This window comes from Periophthalmus magnuspinnatus, chromosome 22 (genome assembly GCF_009829125.3).
Source record: "Periophthalmus magnuspinnatus isolate fPerMag1 chromosome 22, fPerMag1.2.pri, whole genome shotgun sequence".
Taxonomy (NCBI): domain Eukaryota; kingdom Metazoa; phylum Chordata; class Actinopteri; order Gobiiformes; family Gobiidae; genus Periophthalmus; species Periophthalmus magnuspinnatus.
The window spans coordinates 9,018,712-9,040,094 of NC_047147.1; the positions used below are offsets into that span (position 1 = coordinate 9,018,712).

The 21,383-nt window shown below is 38.6% G+C and overlaps 1 protein-coding gene across 1 annotated transcript in view; it reads right to left on the minus strand.

Moving 5' to 3' along the window:
- Window positions 1–21,383, minus strand: part of eif2ak3 (eukaryotic translation initiation factor 2-alpha kinase 3) — a 51,238-nt gene that overhangs the window by 4,688 nt on the left and 25,167 nt on the right. Inside the window, exons 3-17 of the mRNA XM_033987941.2 lie at window positions 12,109–12,303; window positions 11,406–11,536; window positions 10,481–10,730; window positions 9,968–10,127; window positions 9,680–9,805; window positions 9,431–9,553; window positions 8,603–8,832; window positions 7,747–7,859; window positions 5,419–5,541; window positions 4,361–4,510; window positions 3,350–3,890; window positions 2,869–3,042; window positions 1,796–1,969; window positions 1,167–1,268; window positions 518–580 (exon numbers count right to left, since the gene is read on the minus strand). Coding sequence (XP_033843832.1) covers window positions 518–580; window positions 1,167–1,268; window positions 1,796–1,969; window positions 2,869–3,042; window positions 3,350–3,890; window positions 4,361–4,510; window positions 5,419–5,541; window positions 7,747–7,859; window positions 8,603–8,832; window positions 9,431–9,553; window positions 9,680–9,805; window positions 9,968–10,127; window positions 10,481–10,730; window positions 11,406–11,536; window positions 12,109–12,303 — 2,655 coding nt within the window. The remainder of the gene's footprint in view (window positions 1–517; window positions 581–1,166; window positions 1,269–1,795; window positions 1,970–2,868; window positions 3,043–3,349; window positions 3,891–4,360; window positions 4,511–5,418; window positions 5,542–7,746; window positions 7,860–8,602; window positions 8,833–9,430; window positions 9,554–9,679; window positions 9,806–9,967; window positions 10,128–10,480; window positions 10,731–11,405; window positions 11,537–12,108; window positions 12,304–21,383) is intronic.

Below are 21,383 nucleotides of genomic sequence, written 5' to 3' on the forward strand. Positions count from 1 at the left end.
GATCCCGGGCGTTTCCAGTGGGAATCCTGATTATGCTCCAGGATTATGTTAATCCCATTAAGAGAACAAACAAGTAAACACTATACAAACACGCTGATCTTATTCAACATGTAAATCTTATTGATCACTATAACTAAAAAAAAAAGAGAAATATGCCTTATGATCAATCTTTCACAGTTCAGTTAGTAGATAAATAATAACTAAAGATGAAATACTTAATGTAATAATGTAAACTTGTACAGTAAATTAAGATTTCTTATGTGGCCTCATCTTTTTTTGCATGCATAAAAGACAAATTTGGCATAAATGCAAATGAAATTATCAAGAAGCTATTAACTATAATAAACAGTTACATTGGGATTAAACTTCTTACCGGATACAAAAAAATAATTGGTATTTATAACATTTTTTTGTGGCTTTCATGGCACAAAGTGGCACAAGTACTCAGTCAAGTCAATACTTTGCTTAGGTGCAGTGACAGTTTATGTCCACTAGATGACGACAGACAGCCACTCACCTCTTGGACATTGTTTTTGGAGAAGACCTCAGGGAAGCGCAGAGCTCGCACCTCTGTCAGCGTCTGGAGAAGACGTAAACATTGTGAGCACGACTAATCGGGGCTTTGTGCGCAGACAAAAGACACAGATCCAAACAGAATTACCCTGAACCTCCCAAACGCTCTCATTCAAGATGGACCTGATTATTTAAATGGAAATATTGTCTAAAGCTGCCCCAACAGTCTCAGCACTCATAATTGGATAATTAACTGAGTAAAATAAGTGAGATAAACTATATCTGGTTTTAATAATAGACAATACTTCTAATATAACACAAAATGAAATCATTTTACACCTGTGACCTGTCTAAAAATGTATTAAGAATGCCATTTTAGTACAATTTAGATTTTAACTTAAGGGGTGGATAGAAAATAAAAATCTATAATGTGTTTCCACTTACAGGTCAAGTCAATTAAAGAGATAATATATTTAATAATAAATCACAAGTTAAATTAAATGTAATAAGCTTAATTTCACATTTGCCTGCTGGCAGTTTTACTACATAAAAGGACTATTTTAAAAAGAGTATTCAAACTCTGCTCTTCCTAATGTTGTAATGAATGAAAGTGAGATAATCAGATGAGGTCATGTGATGCAGCGGTGACTCACCCGGACCCTCTCCATCTGCGTCCTGAACGGACAGAGCAGTTCAAACAGGATCAGACCCAGAGAGTAGATGTCCACTTTGTGAGAGTATGAGTTTCCAGAGAGCTGGGAATGTATTACAGAAGAGTCAGTACTTTGTCTGATGTTAGTAGTAAATTATACAAACAATTAATGAAGTTAAATACAGTATAGTGTTATGTTAAAGATGGCAAGAAAGTACAGCATTGATTCTTAAATATTTTTTTCAGAATTATGTTATGGCTTTGCCTGAAGTATTCTGCAGTATGGCATTACGGTTATCTGTCTCCATGGAAACAGGTAAAACCATCGAGCCAAGACAGATTTGTAGAAAGGCAAGCAAGCTCACAGTAAGAAAACATGTCATTCAAACCATTTCATTGCAATAATAACACCTGTAGTTGAATAGATGCAAGATAGATTTGCCTGGAATGTCCCACATTCAACTAAACAATATCATTTTCATGGAGATAAGCAAGTGGCAGAAAAGTTGGCAAAATCACCAATTGGTACATCTGTCTTCAATATACTTGAGACAGATTATACTAAATTGTATTTTCATGTTTAGTATGCTCAAATAAGACTACGGGAATATTGCATTGTGTTGGTCTGACCTGCTCCGGGCTCATGTAGAGCTTGGTGCCAACCTGCCCCGTGTGGCGAGTGAGGAGCGGTGCAGGGGTCAAGGCACAGGGCTCATCCTCGTCCTCCTCCTGGTCCATGGCTGTGACCAAACCAAAGTCTCCGACTTTCACCACGTCGTCCATGGTGAAGAAGATGTTTGAAGGCTGAAGGAGAGTGAGATATAGAATGAACGAAACGTAAAGAACCTTTTCCATCTCTTAACCTCATCTCTCAATCTATCTAATTTCACTTTTTAAAACCTCTAATATTGATTTTAAACTGTCCTCTTTGATTACTTGCTCCTATCAAGTCTTGTCAAAAGAGTGTGACATGAATACATGTTTGGTTTGAAGATGGTGGTAGTGCATTTCTTTATCAACTTATTACAGACAACATATTTTAACTTCATCTGAGATTAAAGAGCGTCTGAACAGTTGGTGTTGGTTTGGTGTATCCCGATGGTCTTGGGAATCCAAAAAAAAGTGCTAAAACATGTAGTTGATGTTTAAGTCAATCAATTTATCAAATCAGAAAGAACTACAAAATTACCCACAATAGGGCAGAAATATCACCTTGTACATTTGCTTCACTGATTATATATTCTCATCTCCTTCTCTTCTCCCTTGTTCCATTTTTAATGTCGATCATTTCTTTTTGCCACATTTCAAGATTATGTTTAATAACAAAATATAATCCAAATTTTCAAATTTTGCACATCTTCAACAAAAGATTTCTTCAACACATCTACAATATTAGTAGTTTGATATATTGCCCACCTCTAGAACAGACTACATAAAAGTCCTGTCGTCCTGGTCTGTTACCACCATCTTTATGACTGTATAAGCCATAAATCCTCTAGCCCTGCTCTTATGTGCGACATATGTAATTTTATAATTGTGCTGATATTTAACAGAGCAAACATAAATTACATGGACACTAAGCTGTGTGGTCAGCATTAGAGTTCCTTCCAAGCACACAGCAGAAGATAGTATAATTGATGAATGGGTGGTTTTATGTCGTTACGCTGCCCCCTGCCTGTCTGCGTGTGTCTGCGCACACTCACCTTGAGGTCTCTGTGCATTAGCCCTTTACTGTGCAGGAAATCCACAGCCTCTGCGATTTGGAGGAAAATGTCCAGACACTGGCTGTGCTCCCTCTGCTCTGGGAGGCAGCGCTGGGACATCCAGTCCTTCAGGTTCTCCTTTCGACACAACTGCATCTGGATGTAAAGGTACACCTATGGACGGGGGGAGGGGGTGAGAGGGTGAGGCACTGGGCATGTACTTATAACAACATTACAAAATCACATGAACCTAACCAACAGCTTCCATGGTTTATTATGAGAACAGTAAATACCAGTATTGTAAAGACAGTTCTAATTATTGAATCCAGATAACATTTGAGCATTCCATGTTACAAGCATTTTTATAGGTGCACTGCGTAACTTTCTGATGAGTGAAACCACCTGATCATTACCTGAGATGTTCAATAGTATGGCACGAAAATAACTAAAATATGTACTTAAGCTGACATAAAATTTGTACCTTTGGTGAGGGCTGTGTGCGTTGCGGCAGAGCTGGTGGCAGGGCCAAAGTAAGTGGGCGTGGCGGAGTGGAGGAGGAGGGCATGGCTTCCCGTTGCCTTGTCGATGATGCGGTGCTGTTTTTGGTGGTGGCTGGGGGACTTGTGGCTCCTGACGTAGAGTCTGTCTCTGCATCGGCGTCCCGATCGCAGCCCGAGTCCTCGAACACAATGTCAAAAGAGGAAGAGGTGCAGTCGGAGGGGCCGCGAGGGGGGCATAGCTCAAAGGAGTGTGGGGTGTCTGATGCGTCCACATCTGCCTGACTGTCCCGCTCCGACATGAGGCTGTCCTGTCCCAGCAGAGGGTGGAAGGACAAGTCGCTCTCATCCAGTCCGAAGCCCACCCCCGGCCCTGTGCTGCTCAACAGGAGACCCCTCGTATCCAATGACACCTCCAATCCATCTCCCACAGGAACAGAGGCCAGGGTCACCGAGCTGGACACAGGCACTTTGACCGACAGCGCCTCCATGTGGTCGACGAAACTCATAGGCCAATCTGTGGCACTGCAACAATGAGGACAATATATTTTAAGTTTTACAAACGATAACCATTTGGATAAGGTGTGTGCAACTTAGTAAGATACTGAGAAAACTTTATTTAAATAACAAAACTAATTACACAACAATTTTTTTGTAAGGTTATGCAATTAATCACATTTTAATTACTAATCATCAATGATATTTTTACATTGAGAGGTCCACAGCTAAATCTGTCAGTAAAAGAATGTGATGTACAGCACATTTTAGACCCATCGTCCCAGCCCTACTTTTTTTGCGTAAGCTCTTTATCATCTCTCAATAGAGTTTTAAACAAGGGTACTAAAAGTTCACACCTCATAATAACTATGATCTACACATCAAACAAGCCCATATTTTTCCTGAGGATTCAGCTGGTCTAAACCAACCAATCTTTATTTCACTGTGTGCACTCATCCTTGCACTGAGCTCCAGAGGACAGGAGCTTAGGGGCTCACCTGGCATCTTTAAGCCAGCGCTGGTCCATCTCCTCCTGCCAGCCCTCAGGGGGACTCTCCTGCCAGGCGTTGAAGTAGCGGATGATCCCTGGGTGCTCCAGCTTAGCCAGGGCCTTCACCTCTCGCATCACCTTCTCACGCGCCTGCTCCCTACAACACAGTTACAAAAGGTTATGACACATTTTAAAAAAGGTAGCACTTTATAATAACTGCACTTTGAATAGTCTTGACAAATACTTAATTCATAATGAACAAATAGTTTATCAATAATGATCCAGACTTTGTAACTAATTAATAACCCTACCCCTTATTCTATAAATGATGACATGTAGTGGATAACGCTTTATAATACACTAAACTTAGCATTAAAAAAGCATGAAGACTTTTATAATTTATAATTAAAGAAATTTTTAATCAACAGTCAAGTAGGTACTTAGCCTGAACAGTAGCTAGAAGCCTGAATCATCCATACTTAAGTAATAAATAAATTATTTTCCATTGAATGTGTGATAAAAGTATAGACAGAGTATAGCCTGGTCTTAAACCTGGTTTAGACCAAGTTAAGCTAAGGGTTCTGTCGTGACAGGAAGATTGTGTAATCCTAAATTAGTCAAACTTAGCCAGATGAACTTAAAGTTTAAACCAAGTCTTGAGACTATTACTTGGAGAACTCAATTTGATTTAAGAGCTACAAAAATACAGTGATCAGAATAGGCTACATTACTCTCACTAACGATGACATTCAATTAGGAACTGTCTATAACCAAAGGCTCATAGAGGAGTAATTAAACGTCTATTTTCTGGAGCACTGCGTGAGTCACTAGACACAACCGGGGTGAGAAGAAACTGCATGTGGATCTACCGCAGCTGAGCGCTCATTTTTCATGGTTGTCATAATAAATATACACAAACCACCAGCAGCTATTTAGCATTCATGTTTAGTGTAACAATTTAGCATCTTAGATAACTCCTATTAGGAGCACTTAGCAAGATACAATAGACGATAGTAAAGCCTAGAGCTATAGCCGCATGCTGGGTAGACATGGGGGTCTTTTTACCTGCTGGGCAAACGTATTCTTTTGATGGCATAGTTGCAGTCGTCCACCTTGTTGCGAGCCTCAAACACAACACCGAACCCCCCACGGCCAAGGCACTGAACAGGCTCGAAATCTGTCAGATACCTGTGGAGAGAGAAAGACAGTTCATTAAGGGCCGAAGACAAATGGTGCTACTCTCAATGTCAAAAAGGTGTGTGAGAAAAGTGTGTTACGGCAAAAAGGAAAAGTTTGGGTAATTGTGTGAAAGTGGGTTGAGAACAATTGGGGAGCGCTCCTCGTGTCCCGGGAGTTACATCTCAAAAAGTGACCAGCGGAAAGTAGGGCAGGAAAAGTCACACAGAGAGGTCCCATTCATCTTGGAAAAATGTACTACGAATGCTGAATTCAGTCTCAATGGGGATTGTATTTTATGAAACGGGAGCTAATTTGCAACTCCATCAGTTTAACAGGTGAGCTTGGTGATATTCTTACAAATAATCCTTTTTTTTGGACTGAGACAAGACCAAGTTTGTTGCAGTCCTGTAATTTATGCTGGTTATACAATGGTGGCAAAAATATAAGGTAGTACTAAATATGAATGAGAAATTTTATGACACAAGATTTTAGGTTTTATTAATAATTTTTTACAACATTTTTTTTACTGTATAAGCTTATCAGAGGACATTAAATAATAACAGTGAAGGAACTCATTTCATTGAAGTGACTGACTGGAGGAATGATGTATAAAGGATCAACATGTTCTATTCAACATGCAATAACACCGTTTTAGAATGTGCCATCGCTCAAGTCCTGCCATTTATAAATTCATGAGCCAGGGCATTTCTTTGTATTATTACTGAAGACATTTCAAACAATATACTGTGGTTGCCTTTTTAAACTCAATTACTGGTAATGTAAAAGCCTCATTTCTTAAAACTATTATCTTGGAGAGCACCTGTTATCTGTCTGAGAGCTGCACATAATTAAGAGTGTGTAACTGAGTGATGGCACCAAACCCACAGACGCCTCTTAATAAGAAAACTGAATGCATGCGATAGGGCTTTAGCTCCTGATCTGTATCTTAATTTAATGAGTATTTTCCCTAAGCTGCAAAAACTGTCAGTTGATTTATGCATGAAAACTTTTCCAGTACAGCAAATGTGCGTGTGGATCACTGCAGGGCGGGGTGCTTGTCATTTTAGGCAAAATCAAATGCAAGAAGTAAGATCTAGTGACACTTTCTGAGCAAAAAGTGCAGTTTAATCAGATTTTTCCTGGTGTTTGGAAAGGTAACGCCATTTTATTGAGCTCCTGGATGTGAAAAATGCAAATGACATCGATCAGCCTTGAGGCGTGCAGTGGCAGCCCATAAATTATGTCCAGTGATCATATTTAGGATGTCCCAAGTAACAAAAAGCATGTGACAAGGTGCTGACAGTGATGTAAAGGGACGCGCTGACCCTGTGGCAGATGTTATGGTACTGGACGGGGCAGGAGGAGGGAGACAGGAGGAGGGGGGCAAGGTCGTTTTGCATTTGATAAAAACTACAGGAGTCATCCAATCATACGCTGCCGCTGTGGCGTCACAAATCTCTACCCGTTCCTATAGGCTGTGTTAATGTGATCCTATAAACTTTTAAAGGCAGGAAATCCTAGAAGACTGGTAGAATGCCAAATTCACATGTTTGGCTATGTTTTATGGTCAGTCTCTGTGCAACAACTGGGCACACAGAATTAAAATATGAAAAAAAATACTTTAAAAAGTTAACTATATTCTCTGTGCAAAATTTCATGTACATGACTTGCCATTATAAAAAATATCTAGTATGCTATTCTGGTGAGTAGATTTATATGATCAGGTTTAAGACAATTTTCTGAAGTAGTTTCTAAAATACATGCTAATTAAAAAAATAACTAACATACATATTTTTATAATTTAAATGTTAAATATTTTTAGAATGTATAACAAAGGAAAAATAAAATGGTAAAACAGAGGAGGGAAAAAAATCAACAACTTAAACATAAAAATTTAAACAGTGAATTGGCTAATATTTTATCTAGTTTTCGGCATCATACTCCATTCTAATTATATAAATGATCTAAATGCAGGATGTTAAATCTGGTCCCTGCTCTACAGTTCTTTGGTCGTGTTCAGTTTTTAGAATCTGATTATGCAAAAAAAAAAAAAAAAAAACAATAAGGAAGAGAGCGGTCACCATGGGTAACAGCCCAGTCTCTAAAGCTACATATTTAAGAGACTCCCGAGGGCTGTAGAGAGACAGGACCGTGGAGCTCCTGTTTTCTCCTGAGTCACCTGTTCTTCCTTTACACCTGTTCTTAATTATGTACCTTGACACATATTCGCAGGATCTTGTTTCCACGGCGACGGTCTCTTTGGTCTCAACTACCTCAAGGTCAAACTTGGAGTCCGTCTGGCACTGGGTTTCCGACTCTTTGCGTTGCTTTGGGAAAGAAAGGGGGAAAAAAGGGCTTTGAGAGACTGTACTTATCCCTCCATTAATTATTTTTCCTGCACAAACCTTGTCTTATCATTAAATATTTGTTTTGTATCTATTATTATTTAAAAATGATCTTGATAAGAGGAGTAATACAAATCATTATAAATTAAAAGTGTGCACTTCTTTCTAAAAGCTGATAAAAACTTAATGCCAAGAGCTGCACAGTTCCAAGGGATATATAGTTTGATCTAATGACCCAATTCACATTTGTTTTGAATCATAGTCAATACTGTTTGGCCTTGTATAAGCTCAAATACATAACCAGGCAGACACCATTTTCCAGTTTTCAAACAGACTATGATTTGGAGTTCTAAATAATATATACACCCAATCTTCAGCTACGTGGACAACAATGAGGGATTACACCAAAAAATTTGGCATGCTGCACATCCAACCAGGCAGTGAAATTATAAACTTCACCAAAATTGCCAAACTAGGACAACTATTTCAGCAAAGGAATAAATATAATTATGTAAACTATAATTTTGTGAGAAGTGTAGTCATACACACTTTAAAACTATGAGCTGCTTACAATACTATGACTACACCCAAACTCAGAGGGTTTCAGAGTGATGAGAATCTAGCATCGTTGCCATGATTTAAAACAAAATATATCTTTTGACTAGGTAAAAGTCCTCAAGATATAACCTGTAAAGAGGAAGTTGAAATATTATACATATTCTTACCCGGACACTGACGATAGGCGCAGAGGGGTGGAAAAACTTGCGTACGATGTAAGTTGTGGCGACAATACAGAAGATGATGGTCCCGATGATCTCCTTCCACCAGGGCAGTAGTAGCACCGGGTCTTTGCGGCGCCGTGTCTCTGACCCCGCCCCTTTGCCCTCGATCAGGCTTACCGCTGTCTCTCGCTTTTCACGGTAACGCTTAGTGTACGGGAAGTAGTAGCCGTTGTCTGGAAGAAACACGTTATGTATTATTTGTATTGTTATTCATCTTTGAATATGCTCTTGAGTGCCATTACAGTACACGTTTTATCACTTAAAATAAAGCATGTATTGAAAACCACACATGACTTTCTACTAATCCCTCATCAGGATTGCTGTTAGCTCTCCATTTACTGGCAGCAGAGGGAAATACCATAAGGAGAAAAAAAAGCTTGTTTGCCCCTGGCATGCTGATATATTTGACAATAGAAATGTTCAGGTCAGAGATGCTCAGTCTGGCGATGATTTATCAACTTGAAAAACAGAGCAGAATATCACCAGTTCTACCTATGACGTCACAAATTTGGGAAATTTGAAACAGAGTATTTTTGTAAAGCTCAAAGCCAAAGAAACTCATGAACAATATATATTACAGTATAGAAAACATTAGTTGGGTCTAAACTACAGTTGTTTTAATAAGAGGACATATTAAATCTAAATTATGGTAAACATAATTTTTAATTGGATAATAGCCACCATTCCAATTTTTATAGGTTTACTACTGCCCTATGTTGTACCCTTTCTTTTCCCTTTGTTGTGGATATCCAGGGAGTGTGAGACCCTTACCATAAGGATACTGCAGGATGGACAGCGCTCCGTTGCTGTATTCGTCATGGGAAAACTTATCGTTGGTCAGACACTTGTCAAACTCATCTGAACCGACAAGTGCAGGTGTCCGAGATGGAGAATCTATGTCAAGGACAGGATGAAACACGGTAAAGGTTTAAAGGCGGGATCAATAAAAGGACCAAAACTAATTTAAAAGTGGCACATCAGAGCAATATAGGTTTGGCTGTTATAATGACAAGGACTTACGGATCAGCGGCTTCCATTTGACAGTGGGAAGAGGAGCGAAGTCTTTTTCTGATGTTATGGCTTTGGATGGGAACTTTTCCGTGATTGTTACTGAGGAATGGAGGTAGTACTGTCCCTGGTACATCCCTGGAAAAGCCAGTTAAATGTATTAATTAGAATATGTCAGCACTGAACATATAACTTATTACCATCATAATGTCATATGAAAAAATAGCTGTGTATTTTGAGTTTTGCATTTTATTTTATTAGTATGTTAATTAGTCCAGTTTGAATGTAATAAAGGCATACCAAGGTAAACACTGGACTCCGTCTCTCCACTGTTGCCATCTTCATTGTCGTCTTCCTCTTCAGTCTCGGAGCGACTGCTGTAGCTCGTGTCGTCAAACAGGCTGATGGGTGTGACCTTCCCCCCTCCAACCAGCCAGGCCGAGGCTATCGGGGTACAGAACTGCAAAACACAGTGAACATTACAATTATTTACAATGTACCAATAATTCTGTACAAGGAATGCATGATGGAAGTAGGGCTAACGCAATGCACTGTGAAATTCTAATCAGTTTGTTTGTTTGTATAAGATTATCAAATAGGTTAAATTCACATTAGATATTCCGTACAAATTGTCAAAGCAGAAAATCTATGTCCAATACTGTTGTTTTTGTCATGAATTGGGTCAAAAAATTATCATATTAATCTTATAGTGTGTGTGTCATGTGTATACAATTGGACCATAATTGTTGTACTTCAGAAGAGTACCTTTTTAAAAGTATTGTATTTCACTATTCAGTTTTTAGGTCCTCTCACCTGTCTCTCCCACACCAGCTCTCCGTCGGGCTCGGGGCTGAATGCCATCACTTTCCAGTCGGGCACAGACACTTTGATAACCAGGTCCAGGTTCTGGTTTGACCCCTGACCCTGTTCTGCTCCATTTGGTTCATCTATGATAAACTTTGGATACTCTTTCCATGTTTCACCGTCGCCCTCGAGCAAGTTCATCCCAGACCGAGCCTCTGGGACTAGCTTCAGCTCAAAGTTTCCCACACTGAAGTTCCACCTGGAGGAGGGAGGTCAAGATGCGTTTGATTTACCAAGATTTACATTTACATGATTCAGAAGTATAGGTAACATTATCTATGCAAGCTAATCTACAGACTATAGAGTGAGTGAAAGTCAATTAGCATTTTACTTTATTTTGTAAAGGGGCACTGTAACTTTTCTGGTGAGGGGTCAGCCAGAAGTTATTCTGCATGGAGATGCTTGGAATGTTCCACAGTACGGCAATAAACTTGTCCATCTAGCATTCATTTAATCAGGTGTTTTGGTTGCTGTTAAATACTTTGAATAACGTGCATTCTAACTGAGCAGGGTCGCATCTCAACAGATCTCATCTATAACTTGGCTTGGTGAAGTCAACTGCTCGTCTTCATGGTCAAAGTTTAATACCGTGGAACACAAAGCTCTCCATGGAGACAAGCAGGTGAAAGACGCTCCACCAGAAAAGTGACAGTGCACCTATGAGAGTGGCTATAATCAACCATAAAATCTGAATAGTTCCTGTAATAATCGTCACACTAAAATTTGACATTGTGACATCCCTGGGGTCAGAGCCAACCGTTTTAAAGCACTAACATTCACTGGTAATGGCATTCGCTTTATAACTAAAGCACAAAGTCGATAGCGTGTGCGCAGTGAGTGATGGGCTGTGACAGAGTGATTGAATAAGACTCACTTCTCGGTGCCTGAGCGCGGCCTGATGGCTCTCACGGTCTTCTGGGTCCTCTGCAGTAGAAGGACGTCCTCTGCCTCCACCTCCTCATCACCCCAACGACTGCAGCCCACAGCTGAGCAGATGTACCGGATCTGTGGAGGGTCGAGGGGATAATAAGGAACGTTTAGGCATTGGAAATTTAAATATAGTGTGTATTTATAATAGAAGTGAGATGTCAAAAGTGAAGGTCAAATAGACATTAAGTAGTGGATTCTATAATAAATACAGTGCTTACTTCTTAACTGCATCTTGTGTGTATAATTTAATAAAGTAGAGGAGGTATAGGTACAGATGTGGCTGTACAATATGTTGCAATCAAATAAAAATAGCAAATGGCAAAGACAGCAAGTATTTGGAATGTCCTTTGAAAAGAACAAAATATCCTGTCTTTATAGATACAAATCTTGTTGCATCTGCAGTTTAGACCTCTACAAACATGTTTTGAAATGCAATGGATTCTTGTATTTCTTTATCAATTCAGATTCCAGTCTTCTCTCAAAAGTGAATGGCTCTGGAGTTGTTGACAATTTGCAATACTTTGTCACAATACTTTTCACAAAAATTGAAATCAGCTTTGTTCCAAAATTGTGCCCTAGTACATGGGAAATCAGCTTATAAATAATTATGAAGTAATCAAGTTATTTCCTAATTATTTTCCAGATACCTTTCCACTAAAGGCCCCGAGGCCATAGGTGGTGTGTGACTTCCCCCCCACGAGCACCGTGTCGTCCCCGATGCGATAGGACGACTCCAGCAAAGACTCCACACTGAAGGGTACCGCCTCCATCAGCTCTCTGTCCCTGTTCCACTGAAACAGGGCTCCGTCCAGGGACGGGATCACCATCTTATTGCCAAACACCTGCACACACACAATACATGAAGATGAGTCATTTAATTAGGGCTGCAATGAACAATTATTTTAGTATAATTGGATTCTTTGTTGGACAGGACAGCAAGCAAAGAGGAAGGAGGTCAAGAGCAGGGGGAGACATTCAGCGAAATGTTGGAGCCAGTACTAGTCAATCTCATAATGCTGAGACAAACACAAAGCCTAGCAAGTCATCTATAATCTCTGTATTAAAGTATCACCAAGTTACTGCAAGTTTACGTCCTTTCATATATTGACTGTAGTAGGCACTGTAGGTGAAGTGTCTTGCCCCAGGACACAACGACAATGACAGTACTTGCTTGTTTGGTCAAGGTTTTAACTGGTACTGCTTCGTAACACACTTCTCCACTGTTCATGCTGAAATAACACACGTTTTAAATATTTAAATACAAATTAAAGGAACTCCCAATTTAAAATCCAAATAACTGCCAATTCATCAGTTGGTAATAATGTTTTTTTCCTCTCAAATGTGTTTAAATAAAAACAACTGCAAATCACTAAAGACATAAACTCAAACTGACAGGTGACGACACTGCTGCACTTGTCTAAAACTAAACACAGTGGCACCTCTTGCATCATTTCACTCAATAAGAAAAAAAAAACTTCAATGTGCTGAATTAGTTAAACTTCCTGAAATATCCTTAGTTTCCAATTTACAAAATGCCTTGAGCGCAGACACAGAAACACAGATCGACACAAGCCGTCAGCCTAAAGACACTTGGACCCAATCCACGGACCATTACACAACCAAGAGCCTAAGTAATTAACCTGGATCTGAGCGAAGTGTGCGAGTGTGTGGATAATGCCTCCGTTCACATTAGCGGCTCACAGCAGGGGGGGGCAGCTAAAGGATGAGATCATCGCACAAAAGTTACAATCTGGCTTTAACCTGCACAGCTTCAGCAGCGCACTAGGGATCTTAAGATAATTGTTTTTCATAGAGATGTCGGTCACTGTGAGAATGACATTTAAGACGTTGGCAGCCCATGTAGTGACTCATTTGGCATCAGTTGTGGAGGATTGAGTTAACACTGCAGATAAGTGTATTAACATTACAATCAGAAAGTTGTGCTGCTGAGTTTCAGTTAGAGATTGACCAATATGTTTTTTTATGGCCGATGCTGATATTTTTTCTCTGCTGTGTAGGGCCGATTTTGATGATTTTCCTCAAATCATATTATTTAAATGTGTACATCAAACTCACCCAAAGCCCTTTTTACCACAAACCCATAAGAGAACTGTGTAGTCTCATTTTTTGCAGTTTTCACTGTTAAAATAAAACTTTCTGTGTATTTTTTAGGCAGCAGATCGACCAAAACAAAATATCGGCCTGTGTTGGAGATGTGTCAATAGCCGATATGCTAAAAAGTCAAAATATCAGCCCTGAAACTATCTCTAATTTCAGTGACACCTGTTTTAATTGGTCGTGAATATCACATCTAGAAAAGCCAAGTATTCAGTTAATCGATCATCATGATTTTACAGGTCACATTATAATAGTAAATCTTATATAACTAAGATTTTTAAAACAAATTAATTATTTTCAAGGAATTTCACAGTACTTTATTAAGTTATTGTTTTTGTCATATTAAGAGTATCTTTCAAGTACTTTGATAGTGGAAAAGCGCTGTATAAACGTGACCGTGATCAAAGATTTAAAGCTAGTTACACAGTAGATGAATGGTAATCTATTAGACAATGTGAATGAAAGTTGAGGATTTGTGTTTGATTTGTGTTTCATGTTGTCAATAATCGTGAATTTTAACACTGAAATTTGATATCATGGTATCCCTACACATGGTATATATAAATAAATGAAAATGATTTAGCTAAAATTATGCATTTCCTTATTTGTATTAGCAACTAGAGCTAAAATGCTGATAATCAAAATGTGAAAGACTCAATCCAAGTATAAACTGGACTAAACTATAGGGCAAAAATTACATTTACAAATGCACCATATGAGATCCTGCAATATTGAGACCAAGCCAAGACAGCACAGCACAGGGCATAAATCAAGATTTATTACCCTGGCATGTTTTATTATCAAGTCTGCTCTATCATTTCTTTTGACAAGCAAATGTAATCGTAAATGTTGCATATATTCCCATAACAACGTTGCCATACAAGCATTGAATATTAAAATTCTTTACAGGGCAATAAAGTGAAGTTAAATTGCAAAGCTTTATTTTGGACAAGTCTAACCAGCTACCTGTTACCCCGCTAGCTCTTAAAACTGGCCAATCACATTATCTCATTAGAGTTTAAAGTAAGTACAGGTCAGTGGCAGCTCGGGATATAACTATGTGTCAGAAAGTGATTTAGAGGCCGGAGCAGAGGTGATGTCATCCCGGCAGAAACAAGAGGCCGGAGACAAGACCAAGATAAATTTAGCCACGAATTCAAAAGAGGGGAGGAGGAGGCAGAGGAGGAGGGGGAGTATCCAAGCTGACCATCACACCGTGAGAGGAGGGGAGGAGAGGAGAGGGAGGAGGGGGGTATAAACCAGGGGAGTGAGTCATGAAGCTCTCAATGGCTTAATCCAAGTCATCCAGTCCCATTGACACAAGTCTCCTCTATGCTCAAGTAATGTTTGTTCTCTTCAGATTATAGCGGATTATGTGGTCTGTGTAGTGTGTAAAATCATGTGATGAGGGCATTAAGGCATTATGAGTGCGGTCAAGGGGAAATTATAGTTTTTCAGTTTGAAGCCTGGTGTTTAGAAGGTATTAGTTGGTAGTAATGTTTAAAAGACATTGTAGCTAGCTGGTCAACATGTGGTTAATCAACATCAATTAGCAATCCGTTCTATTCTTTATTAAAAAGGTAAAAAAAAAAAAAAGCAAACAAATAAATACATAAATGTCTAATTAGTATGGACCAGACTGTTAAATTTACAGCACCTCTTGTAAAAAATGGGACAAAAATATTGCAATCAAGACTTGTTAAACTTCATTAGATAGCACGTCAAAATCTGTTACGTTTTTATGTTATATGCCCAGAAATGGTCTTTTTTGAGAGTAAAAAATAAAGTTCATATATAGTGGCATTCATTCATTGAAGGTATGCCATGTTAATATGTGCAGCAATATTGAAAACTCTCTTGTTTATAAGATGTGCAATATAGTAGATTGGATACCAAAAAAAACACCAAAAACTTGACAGTTGAATCAATGTACCACACGAAGAATATAACTGAAAGAAAAATCTGAAAAACTAACTAAACACTTCAGGAAAAGTTCAGATGGTTATCCGGGTTCAAACTCTCTCTCCTGCCTCTGCAGCTTTTCTTCAATGCCCATGCAGTCTTCAGTCTGATCTACTGGAGAAGTCTGGTGAATTATTGAACCCGCAGAAAAAAATCATTACATTTGAGCCAGGAGTGTTTTGAGTGTTTTGAGGGTGGCTGTAGTGGGTTTTATGGCTGAAGTGGACGATTCACTTTGATATCGCCCCTGACAGCTCGTAAATGATAAAACAGCCCATCTATGAGCGGAGAAATAAGCAATGAGTACCATCTTTAGACAGTGAGAAAGTGGAGATAAGGAGGGTGAAGGTATTTAACGGCAACAGATGAATGTTTTCAAATGCCCTGGTGTATTAGCCCTATCAAAACACAGGGAAAACTAAAATACAATTGAATAAAACATCCAAACTACTAGCAGGATTGCATTCTGAAATATAAACTTGGTTTTTCTCAGTAAAAAACATTAGCTTAAAATGTCATTATATTTACTCAATTTCTTTATAATGAACTAATACAATCAATATGGTTTATCACACAGTCTTACTCAAGGGTTTCGGCTTCCTGTTATATGCAACATTGTGAGGACTTTTTCCATTTCAAAAAATATAATATTTTGTTTTTAATTGTTAATTACTATCCCAGCAGTCCTAATTTATTGTCAAGTTATTGTGAAACCCATGGATACTATTGGATCTATTGTAGAAATAAACTGTAATAAACATTAATAAAGAATCCCAAAACAAAAGAAAAGTCAAACTTCACACATTTTCATACAAACATGTTTTTCTTCGCATCATATACTTAATTGAAACTTAAAGAAATCCCATAAACAATGCCTATATATAGACGTGTGTAACATAGTGGGAATTAAATGAGGTTATAGCAGAACAAAACATCTTTAAGTGGCAGCTTGTTAATGGTAGAGCGTAGAGTTCAGAGGAAACTGTGCTTTGATGAACCGCAGGGCGAATATAAGATCAAGGACGAAGACCCTGCTCCTCCCCCAATTATTCAAAACATAGCATACATTTTCTGCCTTTGTGCGATAATACAGTACTTGTATTAGCAAAGTGTTAAGCTAATTAAGCTAATTAGTGTATTTCAAACATTCATTCATACATTTTGTTTTCTATTTATGCTTGTTTAAAATTATACACTGAGTAATTTCCATTGATTGTTTTTTGTAGACAGGCATGGAGTCATTAAGATTTCATTTACACTCCTGTTTGCTATGAGTCAGGCTTCTGTTATACTGCGCTATAGAGATTGGTTACACTTGTTAGAAGGTGATTATCTGACGTTAATAGTAATGGCATGTGACTCGGTTTGCCCTTTGGGAGTGTGGTGGAGGTGGGGGGTGGTGGCGGTCATGGGGAGAAACAGGGGAGGTATGGGGGGTTGGGGCACTAGGAGCACAGTAAATGTTGATGTTGAAGCTCCAGTGATTCTGTCAAACAGCGTCAGTCGTCACCAGCCGCTAATGCTTCAGTGTTGGACCCACAATGCACTGCTCCGTTTAGAGAGAGGAGAAAGAGCGACATAGAAAGCGTATGAATGAACTCAATGAACTGGAGGGGATTGGAGGTTAGTATGCAAGTCTATGATGGCTAGTGAGAAAAAAAAACAATGTAAAGGCATATTTTATCATTCAAAAGATACAGCAGGGGGTCTCTAAACAAGACCCTTGTACCTTATGTATTTTTGCAAGTATCAATGTATAAAATCGGTGGTTTTGATTGCAGTGTTTTCATAGGAGCTTATTGGTTTTATATAGAGCTATATCTCGGTTGGATAAATAAACATGCCTTGACCAACAGCAACTCCTCAGAGATTTGGAAGATCACAGTGCACTTGGGGCTGGCAATCAATTCACCAAACAGTCTTTAATGGTAAACATTGAAAATAAAATAAAAAGAAATTCTATATTAGCTGCTTTTTTGTTTTTGTTTTGTTTTTTGTATGTATAATGCATAAAACATGTTCAAATGGATTTATCATCAAAGCTAATTATGGGAAATTCCACCTGAGAGTGTATCACCAATACAGTTTTCCTAAGCCTGCTGTTTGATTGACTTATTGGCTGATTGATTAGACACTCCGTTTCTCCCGTAACTAACGGTGAATACATGTAACCCTAATTAACGAGCGTCTGTACATATGTTGTTATGGGAATAAAACAATCAAAATAAAACACGTTGAGCAGGAGGAGCATCGACTTCCTGTCACGGCTCTGGTTTGTGTGGTCCCCTCATACTCGCCTGTAACACTGGGAGACTTATTACTTGTCATTCTGGTCGCACTACCATTCGTCATAGCTCTAGCATCAATCACACTTGCTCATAGTTTTCCACTGACTCCGCGCGCCGATACAGGTAGCAGCCCTGAATGTGACAGTGTTTTTTTGTCTATTGCAATGACATCATCCTCAGCCTGAAGCATTACCTCACCTCCTACCCCCCCCACCCCCCTCACCCCCCTCAATCCCTTTAGCCCCGCCTCCTCTGCATGACTCATTCACACTGGCACCGGATGCTGTTCTCACCCCCCTCGGTAAAAGCGGATTGACAAATATACACGTTTTAAGTGAATTGTCAGTGACGGCATATGACCTCAACCTCTAGTGTCTAAACTGACAGTTCAGAGAATAGTTCACATTCAGGCAACAGGTCCTTTTAAAGAGAAAGAGCATTATTCAGACAGTTAATATTAAAATTTCAGAATTTTCCTGCTGTCATATAGTCTTTATATTATACCGTTTTATGCTGTTCTTGTACTGAGATGTACATTTAAACATCTTCATTTCAATAATCTAAATCTCATCTTTTGTACAATGTTTCCTCCATACCTGCGCTACCAATTTTTATTTTTTTTTAGCTTTCTACATTTTAGATAATTGCATATATACCTTCTGTAAATATATAGTAAAGAAAAAAAGTTAAATAACTCATAACAAAGCAAATGATGGCTACTTTGAGGATTTGAATATAAAATAAGACTTATTTAACTTTTTTCTTTGTTGCATAATTCCATATATCTTACTTTATAGATCGAATTTCTTCTGTATGTGTATAAAATGTAGAAAGTAGTAAAAATAAAGAAAAAAATACTAAAATACTGAATGAGATGCTGTGTCAAAGCTTTTGACTGGTAGTGTATGTAGTGACAAGCTGAAAATAATGCAATATTTACACTATACAATGCATAAACTAATAATTAAACGAGGAAAATGCCTATAAACCCACAATATCGTTTCATATTATGATTGTTTGAGTGATTTAATTTCTTGTTACATGTCCCTCTTATGACTCATAGTTTGGATTAAAAAAAACAACACATCTCTAAACGTAATACACTGCAAGATCTAAATATAGTATACTATTAATATGATCTCTTAACCTTAAATGGATTTGAAGTCTTTGCCCTAAAAATGTTAAAATAAAACTTCTTGTCAATCCTTTAAGCAGGTGGTCAGCCCAAACTAAACATCGGCTTATAATGGGGAGTTAATACTTAAAAAGCCCATCTTTAATCTTTTGGTTTGGTTATTATCCCATAATGGCAAAAAACGATTTACTGATTAAAACTGAACGGGGGACATCTACTTAAAGTAATGTTTTGGTTTATAAATGTTTGACAGCAATGACAAGATAATTGGAACCAGTCTTAATCCATCTAAACATAAAAAAACAACTGTTAATTCATGAGCCAAGTTCTCCTCCCTTTTCAAAATTACTTGGCTTGCTAAAAACCCATAGCCTGAAGCCTGTAGTGTAAAAGTGATGTCTGTATTGTGCAGACAGGGCTGTTTGTGCAGTAGAGCGCTGGGGAGAGGGACAGACACAGACACTACAACTGCTGCAGGTGAGTGGCTCCTCCCCACTGAGACCGCTCCAGCCAATCCCCTAACAGCGAGCTCCCCCTTCCCCCCCGTCACCCGTAATCACTGAGCAGACCCAACAAGACCCAATCAGACCAATACGATGCTGTACACTGAGAAAACGTGGACAACTCTGATTTGACTGGGAAAAGTATTTATTTCCCACAAAATGTTGCACTTAAATAATGTCTAAAATTATTCTTAATACATAATAAGGCCTACTTTCTAAATTTATGACTTTTTTTTATTTGATTTCAAACAAATGTCACAAATAAGGCCATGGCACTTAACATAAGATTAAAAAAAAAAAACACACACACAAAACAATGGATCAATAACTTTAGTGGTATTGGTATTACACTGAAATAATGGTAATAAGGTAGCAATTTGGGACACCATTTTCAGAAGACACAGTAAGACACAAGATTGAGTCTATGAAAACTAGTCAAGATTTTTACATAAATTTATATTACTTATGAGTTGTGTGGTTCAGTTAACAAATTTTACCTCACAATTTTTATTTTTATTTTTATTTTTTTCCATCATTCTAGCGTGGCTTAATACTTAACCCCTTGCCTGTGCCAAATGTAAACAAATCTTGCATGATCTTTTCCATGTGTGGCATGAGAGCTTGTCCGGTCTCGGTTTTAAACAACTAAGATCAAGACTCATACCATTTCTGTATTGAAGTATGAACCAAAGGATCAGACAACATCCGCAGAGACTAAAAAAGCTCATGCGACAGGGTTAAGAAGAGCGCAGAGGTTAGAGCGGGTTACACACTTATATAAAACATTCAAATGACAACAACAAGCAACGTCAGGGAGTCAGCGAGTTCGTTTACGGTTGGTCGGGCAAATTCGAGTCAACAGGTGAAGCCAGAGGAGGAGGAGGAAGAGGAGGAAGAGGGGGGTGACAGCTGCCTATGTGTCTATGGCATCTTAACACTAGCGCTGCAGTACGAGACATGTACACAGATGTTAACAAGACAGAAACAGTGCAGAGGAGCTGAGACGAGACAGTGACATGTAGTGGGCTAAATTGTCAACTACTGTATCTCCAGACTCCAGTCAAACTAAAGGCTGTCAAAACCAGAGCTGCTGGTGGACGTTGACACTCAGCATTATAATATGAGGCAAGGTTTCTATTGCGAACTACGAATCTATGGCTGCATCTTATAAGAGTTACAGCAGTCTATGCATTTTTAAATCATTTTTGTTTGCCTACACTGGCCATAACAAAACATCTGGGCATCACAATATATCATTGTGGAATCAAAATCGCAATCTAAGTTAGCGCTATCCTATCTTTTATAGAAATCTTGTTGTACGTGTAGTTTAGGCCTCTACAAGCATGTTCTGAAATTCATGGGATTTATTTTTATTTTTTGATTGATTCCATATTGAGTAAATATTATGGTAACTAATACATAAAAATTCCACTCATTTCCTTCCATCCACTTTCTATTTTATGAGCAGATACATTTCTTGTATATAGTGCGATCAACTGTAGAGTTCATCGTTACAAAGACCAGTGCATCCAGAAGCCAGACTGTACATCTGTCAACAGAATGATCACACTAACTGCCTCAAAAGCAGGAGATATTTATGCGTGTCAGAAAGATAAATGTATGTGTCGGGTAAAATTAACTTATCCAACTCTACAGATGGGACCAGCTCTTCACTGGGATTCATCCATCACACTCTCCTCCAGGGCCCATAGGCACTGTGCAGGTTTGTGACCAAGGCTTTTTATTCTATATCTACTCTGCGTCTATTACTCCCCCCTCTCTCTTTCACCCCTTTACTCTCCCTGTTCCCCTTCTCACTTTACCCCCCCCATTTCCATTTCCCTTTCTCCCTCTCCCCAATCTTTCCTTTGCTGTTTCCCTCTCTCCCCCTGATCCTCCCTGTCTCTCTTCTTCCC